At 42.2% G+C, this 15,774-nt stretch overlaps 1 protein-coding gene across 6 annotated transcripts in view; it reads left to right on the plus strand.

Moving 5' to 3' along the window:
- Shaker (potassium voltage-gated channel protein Shaker) overlaps positions 1–13,140 on the plus strand; it is a 79,270-nt gene extending 66,130 nt beyond the window's left edge. For 3 of the 6 annotated variants that reach the window (XM_076392434.1, XM_076392435.1, XM_076392436.1), the window contains 7 exons: positions 4,591–4,714; positions 5,877–6,142; positions 6,223–6,866; positions 7,839–7,968; positions 12,207–12,397; positions 12,694–12,867; positions 13,004–13,140. In XM_076392434.1, coding sequence (XP_076248549.1) covers positions 4,591–4,714; positions 5,877–6,142; positions 6,223–6,866; positions 7,839–7,968; positions 12,207–12,397; positions 12,694–12,860 — 1,522 coding nt within the window. In that variant the 3' untranslated portion in view covers positions 12,861–12,867; positions 13,004–13,140. Of the gene's footprint in view, positions 1–3,832; positions 3,954–4,590; positions 4,715–5,876; positions 6,143–6,222; positions 6,867–7,648; positions 7,779–7,838; positions 7,976–12,206; positions 12,398–12,693; positions 12,868–13,003 lie in introns of those variants that run through there. The other 3 variants (XM_076392437.1, XM_076392438.1, XR_013003507.1) reach the window with 3 other exon arrangements.
- The last annotated feature ends 2,634 nt before the right edge of the window (positions 13,141–15,774 follow it).

A 15,774-nucleotide genomic window follows, 5' to 3' on the forward strand; every position in this document is an offset into this window, starting at 1 on the left:
AAGCAGTCCTCGTTACATGTATATACGTATGTATGTAGATATAGATAATATATAACGAACAAGTAAGTACCTATATACTTATGTACATATGTACACCTACCTATTTACTGTGAAGAGAAGCAGCGTGCCATAGAAGGGTTGCTCGAGTTCGCACGTTTGAATGAATAATGAACTATTAGCTGGTCGGACAACGGATTGTCTTGGGACCTTGGCGAAGGTGTCGCACCGATAGAATTTTCTCTAGGGTTAGCTCATGACTTTGGGAGTATGCATGCAGCGTCAGCCCTCTCAGTGATCTCACCTAATGTGGGTCAACCCTGTACTGGATTATGCTCAAGCGCGAATGCACGCGCACGATTTCCAAAACGAGGTCTTCGCGAGGTTGTCAACAAAACAAGAAGTACAGTTTTCTTCCAGCTCAGAAGCCTCGAATTTTGGGACAGTAAAGTACCGAAAAGAAAGTAGGTACATACGTGGAATAGTCGAAACTGTTACGGTTCAATGTTCTTTCAGACCTTCTTTAAGATTTTTTATTTCTTCCCATCAGCTATCGTTCTTGAATGTATCTATATAGTTGAAATATTTTCAACGTCGTTACTAATTTCTACACATACCGCACTTATAATGAGCAGCTACTAAATGAAACGAATCTTCTACGACTCCTGATCTTTCTTTTACTCTACCTTTCTTTCAACGTTTCTCTCAATCCTTTCTTCTAGGTTCGTAGATACAGTAGCAGGGAATCTCGAATCTCGAGGATGCGCGTATTCTATTTTTATCTGAAACAAGAGTCTCTGTTTTACTCGGTAACAAAAAAGAATACGTACGTACGTTTATATATCCTGTATTCCACTATTAAATAAGTTATCATTATCGGACTCGCCTATATAATTGTTCAAGATTATTTTTAGCCAAGGTGCTTCGATCGTTACATTTCCTATGTATGTACGTAATCTTTTTATGGGAATGCGAACCCGATGCAACGTCAAGTTTAGTTTACGTTCATTCTTCTTAACCTAATGAAATTGCATATTAAATAGGAATTTGCGCTTCTTCGGATATCAATGTCCTAGTCTTCCCTCATACTCCATCTCATGATGTCCGCTCTCGTTGGAGCTTTCCAACAAAGACGTTTCTGGACGCGACGATGGGTTAAATTTATCGATGTTCATTGATATTGGGTCAGGAGTATTCCGTGAACACACGGACGTGTACCCATACCTACACACGTTACACATTTATTCAATATCTACACGCGCATATCTATTACGTAATCTAGATATACAGCTCGAAAACTTGTATTCATCACCTACTTAGTTCTGCTCTAAAATATGGGTACGTAACTATTTGCGAATGAAGCCTCCAGAATCGTGAGAAATCGAGAGAAATATTTCCGTTGGCTCGAATAGCGTCTTAACTTCCTAATATGTTTAGCTCTGGGGAAAAAGGAACTGCACAGTATAGAAATCTGGAGAAATGATTTGGCACATGCATACATCATAGTTATGCCTACGTATCTGTAGGTATCAGCGATAGCAGCGACGGCAGTTGATGCCTATTAAGGTGAACTACCGTTGCCTAGGAGAAAACCGTGAAAGGTGTCAGTCTCTAATTGGTAACGCGAGTCCAGCCTAGCGAATAGACCTTCGACGAGAACTAATTCCATTTGCGGGGCTGTCTGAGGGTTGATGCGGGAAAAAGAGAGGGGACTTTGGCGGGAGATGAGTTTTGGGAATCGATTCCTGTGGTCTGCAATGCCGTGTACGGTATAGACAGTCGACGGAAGCTAGGCCGATCGTTATCGCGGCTGCTTTTTAGAATTTTCGGGTTGCCCTACCGACTCAAATTCCAATTTCGATGCGTCGTGCATCGGCCACACTCAGAGTGACCAAATACGAATTTCTATCACGATTTCTGCCCAAATAATTCACTGGATTTTATCTTAAATGGTCTTGCAAATATCAATAATAATTGGCTAGTAAAATTGCGTGACAAGAACGCTCCGTTTTAGTTGCGAAAGCAGAAGTATTTGGATAAATTGAATGAATCGATAGCATTTATACTTGTAAATATTTTTCAGAAGAATTTGATGGAAAAGTTTTCGAGTCATCTACCGCTTAAACCACACGTATGTATACGTTCTCATTAATGTTAACTAATCTGACATAGCTGTCATAACTAGCATATTCTTTGAGACGCGTGGTGGCCCTCGTACCGTTTCGTTATGCGGTCGGGCGCGTGATTCTCCTCGCTGGCCAGCGGCAGAGCACGTGCTTTCTGGGTCACAGTACAAGACGACGGGCTCGCTATTTCCGTGAGACGAAGCCGCTATTTTCAGACCGACTCTTCGCATACGTGGCCACCGGAACGAGTCCTTTTTCCCTGTACGTCGGTATCCCCATTCACGAGTGAAAATAAACCCCTCCTAGCGACACTACAATGAAAACGGCTTTTCATTCAGCCATCTCAATTCTTGTATCTTAACGGAGACGCGATCTTGGATCGAGCGAACGTCAATTAAACAACCTCAAACTTACAGATCTTATCTATTTAATTGTGCTTTCTTTGAGTGTTTCTTAATTCACTTCTATTGATGATACTCTACTGGAACAATGCTATCGAACCGGCTTTAACTTGCTAGAAAATCTTTGCTTTCGTTAAACGTTCAAGTATTACCATCTTCTTGGACCGCGCGATACGGTTCGATAAGGAGGCTTGAAGTAATCTTTTGCTAGGTATTTCAACTTCGTTTGTAAAATCTATTGTTTCTATAGTAAAATCGTTTCGTGGACTATGTAGCGTTGTCGTTTGTGTACCGATGTTCTAAGTACGCAACAACGCAACGCAACATAATATATCGTCGATTCTTAGAATCAGTGGAAAGTGAGCGTTTTGCGACGGAAATTGCGGCTGATATGTGTACATAGTATGGGTAGTATGACTAGATTCTCAAGCGGCGCGGCATTGCAACCGTTGGCAAGAAAGTAACAAAGGGTCTTCAGCCTGGGAAATTCGTCTGGCAAGCTTTTGTCCGGTCCGCCGCGTCGCGCCGCGTCGCGCCGCGCCGTCTCTGACGATTCATCGCGCAAGAGTCGTTGCATTTCCGAGACTAATCTATCCTTTATCTCGCGACCTCTCACGGACGCTAACAAGTAGGTATTTGCCCGTCGGACAATATGCAAACGGACTCCTTCTATGATAATAAATCGACCCTTCTCGTGTTTAGCTCTTTCACCAGATTCACCAAAAGGGCTTTACGTACATTCAACATGAATTTATACATATATCAAGTTCTAACTTCGCGATGCAGACTTCTCAGTTTTCTTAACTGACGGATAATTGAAAAGTAACAGTGTGAAACTAAAACAGAAGTTGTTACATAAAATACAGCCACAGTGAGGAGAAAAAAGTAAAAAATCGACCTCTGGTTCTCTTGTAAGTAGTACAGGAAGTGGAGCAAAGAGATGCTCTCTAGCGACCCTACTCGTTCTCACTTTTCCTTTCTTTTCCCTTTCTTCCCCCTTTCTTCCCCCTTTCTTCCCTCTTTCTTTCCCCTTTCTTCTTTCTTCCGTCTTACCGTTTTGCCGGTGGAACACCTCGAAGCTTCAATGTTTCTTGGCGTCCGCGTTCCGGCATGTCGGCTGCTTGAAACTTTCGAAAATTTTCAGACGTGTTTAAACTACATACGTAATTATAAGAGTGAGAGCATGCAGGAACGATACCATTGGAAACGCAATGCGACTGGAGGAGAGGAAAGAATGTGGCCTATAATACGCAAATGTTTGGCGACGAGCCTAAAGCTCGTTACTTCAGGTGCTCACAAAATGCTAATTAAAATTGACGTACTCGTTTGGCATCCCGCCTACCGATCACGAATCAACCACCCGCTCTATCGATCGAACCGGATCCATAGCTTTCTTCGTCGACACGAGTCACGCAGCTCTCCCAATGGTGTACGTACCATCTCGAAAGATCGACTCGACGATCTTGTATCAGTTTTCTGTCTTAACTATAACGCGCGATTCATCCTTCGCACGTTCATCTACAGTTAGAAGAAGCTCGTTTCTCTTAATTAGTTGAGTCGCAGTAGAATCGGCTAGCAGCGTAGCGACCGTACATTCCATGTACCAAATGTACCATAGTTAAATATAGTTCAAGATCATTCTAATGTAGAAACGTTAGTCAACCCACTTATTTCCACATAAACGATCGACTAGCCTATATAGATGTCGCATCGGTTAATTCTTCGTCTATCTACATTTAGCCTATTCACTCTGTTCACTTGACGGATTTATCAAGTCGTCGCAATTCTACTAGGTTCTTGACTTCTAGATGCTTCTTATGGTTCGGTCTATTAGCTCATGAAGCGAATAGCTCGATATAGGAACTGCTAGTACACAGGTAGCGTAATTTTATCTAGTTTCTTATTTTATCGTCTTCTATGTACAGTGTGTAGCGTTTTTTATCTGTATATCATGTATATCTAGGTATCATGTGTAGGTACATATATATATGTATATATATATATACATACCTAGAGGTTCCGTGATTCAACGAACGCTTGAACGACTCGATCGTTTTCTTTTACAGATCGCTGCCAAAACTCAGCAGCCAGGACGAGGATGGGCCGAACCCCCACACCCAATACACAGGCGTCACGCACTTCGAGCCCATACCGCACGATCATGACTTTTGCGAGAGGGTCGTCATCAATGTGAGCATTTCTAGTAATACCTACTTATCTCTTAACCACTTATGTGGCTCTACGGTTACTCTATTTTTCGTTTGATGTCACTGTCTCGACATTTCACTGACTTAGGGGCATAAACTTTCGATCGTTATGAGACGACAGACGTGTTGTATTAATACCAGAGAGGGAAAATTGATCGGTTTCTCCATAGATACGTAGCTGCGACGACGCGACGCGACGCGTTATTTGTGTACGTGTCTTACTTGGGGTCGTTAGCACATTTCCGCATTGGTATCGATTACGCCGGGTGCCACTAACCGAAAGAGGATGCATACTTTCGACACGATTTCATTCGTTCAAGAACTGTATTCGTATCTCCTTTCTTTTCTGAGCAAGCAAGATTATCCGAAGACACGAAACGACCTACAGACTGTGTTTTGGCGGCCGTCCAAGTTCGTCTTGGAATCAGAGGCAATATAGTACCAAGGTCGTATTGTGTGAACGGAATTATCTGTCCTCGTGGATGACACGACTGCATTGCGCCAATTACAGTAACCGTTCGATCGTTCGAAAACTAACGATTACTTAAAACCTTTTAACAAGTCAACTACAACTTCAATTCCATACTTGATATACTTCTACCAAGTAGGTAATATTTTGGCTAATGAGACAGTAGATGCGATAAAGTAGGAAAAGCTTGAACCGTTTCGAACGGTATGGCATCTTTGATATACCCAGGCCTTATTGCAGTGGTAATAAGCAATACTTGTTCCTTTTCTCTTTTAATCGTCCTAATGCCGGGATGCAATTACCCTAGATTCGTTTATTAGTTTTCCGTTGCAGCGAAGTGGTTTCGAAAGAAAGTCGTTCCTTTTCGTTCGAAAGAAATGAACGACAGCCGTGCTACCGTTCATTCCAGATAATCGACATTACTTGGGCTTAATTGTAAGTCTAGCGGCGCGACGCATAACCTTCGAGATAGATGAAAAAGAAGGTTATTTTTCCTATGTACATATGTAGCGGTTTCGTTTCGACCGGTAAAGGATGTAAATATCCTTTATTTACACCTAGAGGGTATAATTTGCCAGGGGGCTGGTTAAGTTACCCAGGAGGCTGGGTAAGAGGATGGAGGGTTATCGTTGTTGTTAACGTGTACCAATAATCGATCGTTGTCGAATCTGGACAGGTGAGCGGGTTACGGTTTGAGACACAGCTGCGTACGCTGAACCAATTTCCGGACACGCTCCTTGGCGATCCAGCACGGCGACTACGGTATTTCGATCCGCTTCGCAACGAGTACTTCTTCGACCGGAACCGGCCCTCCTTCGACGCGATACTCTACTACTACCAGAGCGGAGGTAGACTGCGTCGACCAGTCAACGTTCCACTCGATGTCTTCTCCGAGGAGATCAAGTTCTACGAGCTGGGCGAGCTGGCCACCAACAAATTCAGGTATTCGGTCGTTTATGCTTTCAGAGAAGAGGACACGGAGTTTCCGTATGCGACTAATTACCATGGTGTAACGTTCACAGAGAGGACGAAGGATTTATCAAGGAGGAGGAGAAGCCGTTGCCGTCGCACGAGTTTCAACGAAAAGTTTGGTTGTTGTTCGAGTATCCGGAGAGCTCGCAAGGCGCCCGCGTGGTCGCGATAATATCCGTGTTCGTGATCCTCTTGTCGATCGTGATATTTTGCCTGGAAACGTTGCCGGAGTTCAAGCACTACAAAGTGTTCAACACGACGACGAACGGCACGAAGATCGAGGAGGACGAAGTGCCGGACATCACGGACCCGTTCTTCCTAATAGAGACTATTTGTATCATCTGGTTTACGTTCGAATTATCGGTGCGCTTCCTCGCCTGTCCAAATAAACTGAACTTCTTCCGTGACGTAATGAACTTCATCGACATCATCGCGATCATTCCCTACTTCATCACGCTCGGCACCGTGATGGCCGAGGAGGAGGAAACGATTGATCTGCCGAAAGCGCCGGTAAGCCCGCAGGACAAGAGCACTAACCAGGCCATGTCTCTGGCGATACTCAGGGTCATCAGGCTCGTCAGGGTATTCCGAATATTCAAGCTGTCCAGGCACAGTAAAGGCCTCCAAATCCTCGGCCGTACACTCAAGGCTTCCATGAGGGAGCTCGGTCTGCTCATCTTTTTCCTCTTCATCGGTGAGTCTCTTCTTATCCTCTACCTACTCTACCTATCTATTCTCTTACCCCAATTTCTTCATCAATCAAACTTCTCAAAATACAACTATTCTATTCTCTTCGGTAGAAATAATCCCTCTCGACAACACAGTTAACAGGATTTATCGAAGCAATAGGTATCTGCATACGCCCACACCCCCACGTATAACCCATTATACTTAAAAGTCACCGGTTTAGTTGAAACTAAAGATATTTCAGTGAAAGATCGAAAAGCTGGAAATGAAAATGCGTAGGAAATGCACGAACTTTAGCGTTTAGAATCTGGGAACGATAAACGCTTCTTTCTCGGTCAACGTCAATAGATCCACCCAGACCTATTCCGAATACATTGCTACAGGATCGAAAGTTCTGTCGTTATTCTGGCCAGAGGTTCCGGAGGGGCCTCTGATCAGTCAGAGGACAGTTGCCAGTTGCCAGTTACCAGTTGCCAGTTGCCAGTTGCCAGTTGCCAGTTCCCAGTTCCCAGAGTGAAACTGCTAAGGTAATCGTTGCAATGGAAAGAACAGAAGAGCATAAAACCGGCGACTTTACTCACGATCAGTGGAGGAGCCCCCATTGGCGAATAGCGAAAGCTACTTGGCTATCGATCGATCGATCGATCGATGGTTGCAGCTGATACAGAGGTGACGAGCGTGTTTACGAGCAGCCACGGGGGAGGAGAGGATTCAGGAGGAAGCGAAAGCTAAGAGATAGCTCAATACTGGCATAGCTTGAATCGCCTCTTCCTCTTGTGTGCGTTCCAGGTGTGGTGCTGTTCTCGTCGGCGGTATACTTCGCGGAAGCGGGCAAGCAGGACAGCTTCTTCAAATCGATACCGGACGCGTTCTGGTGGGCGGTGGTCACGATGACGACCGTGGGCTACGGGGACATGAGGTACAGAGCCACCGGGGGCATTAAACCCACTGAACCGGTGTTTTCTTCCTTGCATTGCAGGTGTGGTGCTATTCTCGTCGGCGGTATACTTCGCGGAGGCCGGCTCCGAGAATTCGTTCTTCAAGTCCATTCCGGACGCGTTCTGGTGGGCCGTTGTCACGATGACGACCGTGGGCTATGGTGACATGACGTATGATGTACTCACTTTCACTTAAGACTCTAGTTAATGCCCGTCAAAACAAACGAACACACACCAATTCTACTTCCCTACGATAACTTTAACTACAGGTTACGGGTCGGAGAAAGAATCAATTCGCTGCGTCAACGTAATCGGATTTTACCGAATATGCCTACTTACGTCTATTATTTTCAACGGATAGAATTTATCGAGGAGGAATACCAACTACTCGCCAATGCAACTTCGAATTGCCTTATTTTTAGAACTAGAGCTAACGTAAATCATATATACTCTATCATGCATTCGAATTACAACCTACGACTTATTACGAGCATTACCTATACTTCCTTATTTAAACGCGAATACGATGAAATTCCGAAACGCGCACGGTTTGCTAACGGCAAATTTGTTAATGTGCAAATTGACACCGAGTATCGACATAAAAGATAGGTAAAAAATGGAATTCTTCTAACAAGAACTATATAGTATTAGGAGGCCTTCAACGTCGATTCTTTCTTCGACCCTAGACAAATTTCTTGCTCGAATTCTCTTATTTATCTTTCTTATCCATTCTCCTCTATTATTCCAGTCATCTTTTCTTTATTCCTCTAGGCATGATTCTTCCTCTTCTTCTTGCTTCCTCGACAACAGATTCAAAATCCAATCTTTCATGTTTCGTCGCTTTTTACTTTAAACTTTGTTTCTCATGCTGCGGATTTAATGCTTGATAGAATCGAGCACGCTAGTTAGTCTGTCTTCTCGGATTTCCACGCATCGTGTTTTCCCCTCCTGATAACAATCCTTCCGACTTCCACCATCTTCATCGAGAATTTCTCTTTTCTCGTTATCATCCCTCTCTCCGCTTATAGGAATTTGCGTCTTAATTATTGCTCGACCATGAATTTCAATTTCGATGAGATGACATTTACGGTATGATCTCTCTTTTCATGTTGCACAACGTATCCTGGGACACTGTGCTACTTAATACAAATGCAAATCATATTTATATGTATCTTTCGTAAGCGCTTAAGAGATTTTCAAGTCCTGAATACAAATTTTCCGTATATGTAGATATTATATTAAGAACCACCCTAGAACATCATTTTAATGTTTCCCCCTTTTACCACCCCTCGTTGCTAATTCTCAACCGTCCTTTTCATTTTCTTCTTTACTACTCTCCCTTCGTCAGCTCTTTCTACTTCTGGCCTCCCCTTTTGCTCGTCGATCTTATCGTTATTACCCAGGTCAAATAAATCGGTCGAACGAAAAAAGTGCGTGGACCGGTGACATCGCAATGTCGATAAGCTTATTTCATGATTCGCGGTAGAGCGTCCAGATTCAAGAGTATCGGTCGAAAGAGAGGGAAGGGGGAGAGAGAGAGAGAGAGAGAGAGAGAGAGAGAGAGAGAGAGAGAGAGAGAGAGAGAGCGAGAGAAAGACTCGAGATCTCTGGTGTTACGACTGAAGGGGCTCCTTAAGCAATTGCCTCCTATAAATCAATAAGTATCCTTGGGCAACCGAAACGGAGTTTGCTTCGCGAGCACAGTCTAAGACAGAGGGGATGAGAAATGGTTCGAATTCGAATAAAAAAATACAAGGAATTCGTGGGAGAAATTGTTTTTGCTTTGAATCTTTAAAAAAGTGTTTACGAATATGCACTCGCATCATTCATCGTCTTTGGGCATCTCCTTTTCTTAGAAATAACACTTCATAAATAGGATTGCAAGTAACATGAAATAACTGTATATAATCTTATAAAAATAAGATTGTACTAAAATCTCTACACAGTTCTCTTACTTCATGCATTATCTTTCGTTACCATAGTTACACTGTTGCGCGACAGAATATAAGTAGTACATACCTACGTGTTCCATCCAAAACGAAACACAAACACGATGCATAGATATTGACAATGATGAATATTGTCCAGAATATTTTTCGCACAAGTCTGCATAACAACAGTTCTTTCCTTCACCGTCTTACGCAAAAGACCCAGTACTAAGTAATTTTCTACTCCTATTGCGATTAATCGTCATTTTTACACATTTTTCATATGCGAAATTACCTCGTGCGGTTTGCGATCCATTTGGATAAAGCTTCTATTTCTCATTATTGTTTTGCTTAGATGATATCTTCTTTCATACATGATAACTCCTTGCAAATCGCAATTGTCCAAATTGCGATTTCTCAACACTTTGTATTCATTTGTACATGCATGCAGTTTATCAGGATCAAAAAAATTCAACTATTTTCCCATTAGTAGATATCTAAGTACTAGTCCAAAACAACGTGAAAGAAACATTTCTCCTTCAACAATTTCTCTAGTTTTCATCATAATACTTACTATTGTCATTCCTACTACCATCAGTCATGGATCACAAAGGCCCATAGTACAGTGACACTTGCAGGAATGATCTATTTGTTTCTACTACTTCTCCATACATTAATTCCCCGTATAAGTTACATCTCGATTAAATAACTAGACCTAAGTTCTTATTTTTCGCACGGAATTTAATGAAATTAATTTCTATACTACGTACATATTCTAAACGCCAAACACTAACAAAGAATTCCTGATCGTCAGTCTTGAAAAAAGACGGGAGTACTTTTACTTCTTTTTTTTATGTATTAATAAACAGATAGAGGAATTGAAATTCGATAGAAAAAGAACTGCGTTGCATGGTAATCACAAAAGAAAAAGAAAAAAAAAGAAATGACCGAACGAAACGAAAAAGGAATTCTTCGTTTTCACCTTAGATCTTGAACGATAGCGTTCAAGTATACCTATGCTAATAGTTGTCTATTTAATTAGATTGAGAACGCGTTAATGTGTAGTTTCAATCGTGCCTAAAACAATAATCGATAAGTTTTATATTGTAAGAATATAATGAGCGACTGAGAAAAAAGGGCTTTTGTTGGTTTGAAATCGAATTCGTTAGAAATTTGATTCTGTGATGAGAAAATCAAGAAGAGGCATTTCAATTTCGAATCGACTATCAACTGTTGAGAGTCGATTACTTATTATTTCTAGTAGAAAAGTCAACGAGTACCACTGAGCAGTGTATCTGATCATTAAATTGTAGGAATGGCGTGGATCTGAAGAAATTCATATTTGCCATACACATTAATGTATACGTATATGTATACGATGTATACATATGTAAGAGGTATAGTGAATTTTTGAGAAAACTTAAGTTGCTCGTGTAAGACAGAAATGGAATTCCAGTAAGCATTCGTTGAATAATAATCGACTCGAGTACTTCCGGTTTTCAGCTCGAGGAAACATGCTACAATTAGAGAGTCCGCTCTCTACGTCAACGTATTCGAAAAGGTTATTTCAATGTTTGTCCTTTTTTCGATATCGTTACTCTAATTTGTAACGCAATCTGTAATTCGTTTACGATTACGATTGCGATTAATATAGAGAATTTGTTGAATTCGATTGCATGTTGTACTTTTAGAAGGTTCTGTCGAATCCGAGCAAAGAAATGACACACACGCTTGTTTGGAATTGTGCATCGGCGCACAGGAAGAAGGAGCCTTTTTGGAAAGTCACGTTAGCCCCCTAGTCTAGCCTAGAGAGCCCGCTTCTATTAGACACGAGAGAACACTATACTTATACACGGCCCTATACGGCGCGTAGCATTCGTCAAGTGAACATTAGATAACTGAGATAATAATTTTGATCTAGTCACGAATCGTTTCAAAATAATCGTCTGACTTTTTACGATAGTTACCTACTTTGCGAAAACTTGTCTTTTTCCACAATAACAGATACAGAGTACAGACATCTATTGTTGGATTTTTACGTGAACTATATTCGTTAGTGAGTACAATGGTATAAGTCATAAGTCATAGTATGACTGAATCAGTAAGCGATTGAGTTTAGAAAACTCTTGATAAACGCTGCCTTTTGCTACGACACATTTACTTCTCCCTTTCTTTTTCAATCGCTATTACAATCAATGATACTATCGTTTATACAATCATTTGAAAAAGTGTAAAGGTTGTTCACGACTAATCTTTATTTGAACATGTAGCAAAGGTGCGTACGCGAATGGTCCGTGTGTATCTATAGGTGCCTCCAGTACCGCATAAGTAGCGCCACATTCGACTCAACATGTCAAACTCACACAAGATAGAAACACCACACCTAGCACCGAGTTTCTAGATGAGATACGAAGCTGTTTCCAAGCTAACGATCGGCAATTAGTCCCGAATAAGAACTGGTTCGTTTTCGGTGTGCTTCAGGCCCGTGGGAGTTTGGGGCAAGATCGTGGGCTCCTTGTGCGCGATCGCTGGTGTCTTGACGATCGCCTTGCCCGTTCCTGTCATCGTTTCCAACTTCAATTACTTCTATCACCGTGAGACTGACCAGGAAGAGATGCAGTCGCAGAATTTCAATCACGTGACTAGCTGCCCGTACCTCCCTGGCACTTTAGGTACGAAATCTTTCAAACAAATTCTAACGACTTTTAACGGATTTCAACGGATTTCAACGGATTTCAACGGATTTCAACGGATTTCAACGGATTTTATCGCGAATTTAATGTATAATATTGGTAATGCCACCTCTCAGTTAATCTTAACTAGAATCTCGATTTGTGAAATGTGATTTGAAAATGAACGGAAGGGGGGCGAGAAAACGATAGAAACGACTGTATCGGTGATTTTAGTCTTTCAGCATTGTCATGATCAGCGGAATTTGTCCAACTTTTACTGTTCTTATGTTCCACAGGTCAACACTTGAAGAAGAGTTCGATGTCTGAATCATCATCGGATATAATGGAACTGGAAGACGGCATACTGCTCACTCACCCTGAAATCACGAAAAAACCCAACTGCAACCCTCGCCATAATAACAATATCAATCCCGCCTGTATGAGCATCGAGACTGACGTCTGACTACTAGGTAGATATTTCGATCGATACAATATCGATATAAGTAAATAGTAAATAGTAGTCGATGATCGCTTTCTCTCTCTTTCTCATAATGAATAGTTTCACAGTGAAACACGTTTAAAATTGCTGATTTTGTGGGATTACAGTGAAGGAGACGGTGGCAGCGTGGTGGTTAGTCCTGGAGCGGTTGTCGAAGAGCAGCTGCAGCTCTCTACGGTGCCTGACGTAGGCCTCCTTCACACGTCGTCGTAGTCGCGCTAGCGATACCACGTGTACGCGTGCGTATTGGCCATTGGTTCGAGCCGTTCGAGGGCACCTGTCTATGCGTGTACGCGTACGCGTCGTCTCTCCACTAGTCTGTCAATACGAGGGGTGCTTCCAATCCATTATTAAAGATCAACGAGAACAAAAGAGAGAAGTAACGCGAGAATTCAACGACCAAGGATCGATTGGATAAATGCGTGCCGCGTAATATCTTCCATCGATGCGGCGCTGCGCCGTGCCGCGCCGCGCCGCGCCGTCCGAGCAACGCGACAACAAATAAACTAGTTGTCGGCAAAAGTGTTCAAGATCGATGGAAAACGAAGGACAGGAATGAAAATTGTTGAAAAAACGACATAAGTTAACGTATTTATTGCGTAACGATAAGAGCTAATGATTAGAGAGACGATAAGTAGCGGATTCTCCGAAAAGGAGCGAAAATTCCGCTTCCTGAAGTGTTACAATACACACGCACCCCACGTAGGGACCTACGTGCTAATTAGGGGATGGAACAGGATCATTCCTCTCGCGCATCCATCCCTCACACACCACCGACTCCAGTGTTCACTAAAAACGATATCAAATAAATAAAAAGTAACGAGTAAACGATGTAATTGAAACGGAAAAAGGAGAGTTGAATTGCTGCAGATTCCTGGTGAAAGAAAAACAATGAAGAAAGAACACGATCGAATTATACTTCTCTTTCTCTCTCTCCCTTTCTCCCCTCTCTCTCTCACTCTCTCTCTCTCTCTCTCTCTCTCTCTCTCTCTCTCTCTCTCTCTCTCTCTCTATCCCTCTATCTATCTATCTATCGATCTGTCTATCTTCTGTCTATTTCTATCTACCTCTCCCTCTACTTGCTTCTACCCTCTTCCTCCTCCTCCTCCTGTTCTCCCTCGCTCTCGCTCTTAATCTCTCATATTGTAGAGTGTCTGCCATTATCTTCAAACGTGCCTGACGAACGATCATACCAGATAACATGTATTAATTACTTATCGTGGGTGATTACACGAATACGCATAACTGAAGGAACATGAAGAAAATAATATTCCAGAATCGAGTGAAAAAGAAAGGGTGGAACAGGGAAAGATGAGAGAAAGAGAGGGTAGAACAGGAAAAGATGAGGGAAAGAGAGGGGGAAACGGGCAGAATTAGAATGAGAAGAAAGGTACGGAGGGAGAGATAAACTGAAAGAAAATGAGAAGACAAGAGAGAGAAAGATGAAAGAAGAATGTGAAACGGAAAACAAATGGCAATGGTGCTCGCGGTGAGGACTTTCGGAGACGGGCGTAATCGTTGCAGGAGGAACAACTACCAAAGGGAAATGTGTCGTGCAGCGGAGAGACTACTCTATCTTTTCACTAAGAACGTTATCTAAAGTAAGTTGGCATCGGTATCTACATTACTTGAAACATTAAACGATTGGGATGCGATTTGTTTCTCGAAGCGTGACATTAATTCTAGCCACACTCACGCGTATATACACTCGTACTTACGTCTGCTCTGAACGACCTCGTCCTCTATCGTGCACAATTTTAGAAGTACAAAAACACGAGAAAAGATGAAAGAAACATTAAGCGATGCCAGTCATTGATGGAACAGATTTTGAAAATATAGAAATCTCTTAAAGTCGTTCAACCAATTAATACGCAAGAACAAAAAGCTCGTTACGGCTTGTCACTTCAAATTTCTAACGAGAAAATGTCGAGTGTGTACGATCGAGGAAGCAAAGTCGAGTTAGAGCATAGAGCTACAAGCGAACGACGACGCTCTGTGACAAGTTTTCGGTTGCATGCCGCGATATGTACAGTATGTAATTTCGTTGAGCAGAAGCGAGCGTACACGAAGTGACAGGAGGTCGGTGCGCATTACGCGACAAATTTCAAACGGTCGAGAGAGACGTCCGCTCATAGTCGAGCGATGGTCGAAAAGGTGTCTGCCGATGGCGTGCGGTAGTAAGTACATATGTACATACACACACACATACATACATACTTACATGCATACCCTGTTTAAATCCTGTCACAGCAATTGCTGCTCTATCGAGACGATTAGCCACGAGAATCAAAGCAGTGGATGACGGAGGGGGGTAAGAAACAGGAACAGAGCGAGGTAGTAGCAAGAGCAGTGTCGCATAAAAATTGAGTTAGCAAGATCGATTCGTGGGATAAACTGCAATGATAAAGAGACTGGAATTTGCATTCAGAAGAGAAACGTCCAAAACTGCCATTCTAATTATTGCCCAGAAAAAAGTCGATTTTCCAAGAATATAATTGGCGTACTGACGATTACTGCCAATTTGTTCGCGTTGAAACCTCACTACGAATTCTCGATCCCACTTTCGTGTAAAAATGAGAAGAAAAAATGTATCTAGCTCTTTTTTTATTCAGTACACATTTCAATATCCAAGACTCAATCGTTACACAATTGTAAGCAATGGCTAGTGCAAGTAAAATTTAGATGTTATATGACAGCTTAACAAGAAAGAAAGAAACAGTGAACGTAAGGGAGTGCCCAGAACTAGAAGAATAATTCTATTTATAAGAGTGCATAGCTAAGGATGAGTCTAAGAATGAGAGTGCAAGAATATGATGTGCGAGAGTATCTGTATCTGTGCGAGAGATAGAGGTAGAGTTAGAGGTAGAGGTAGAGATAC

This window comes from Calliopsis andreniformis, chromosome 2 (assembly GCF_051401765.1).
Source record: "Calliopsis andreniformis isolate RMS-2024a chromosome 2, iyCalAndr_principal, whole genome shotgun sequence".
Lineage (NCBI taxonomy): Eukaryota > Metazoa > Arthropoda > Insecta > Hymenoptera > Andrenidae > Calliopsis > Calliopsis andreniformis.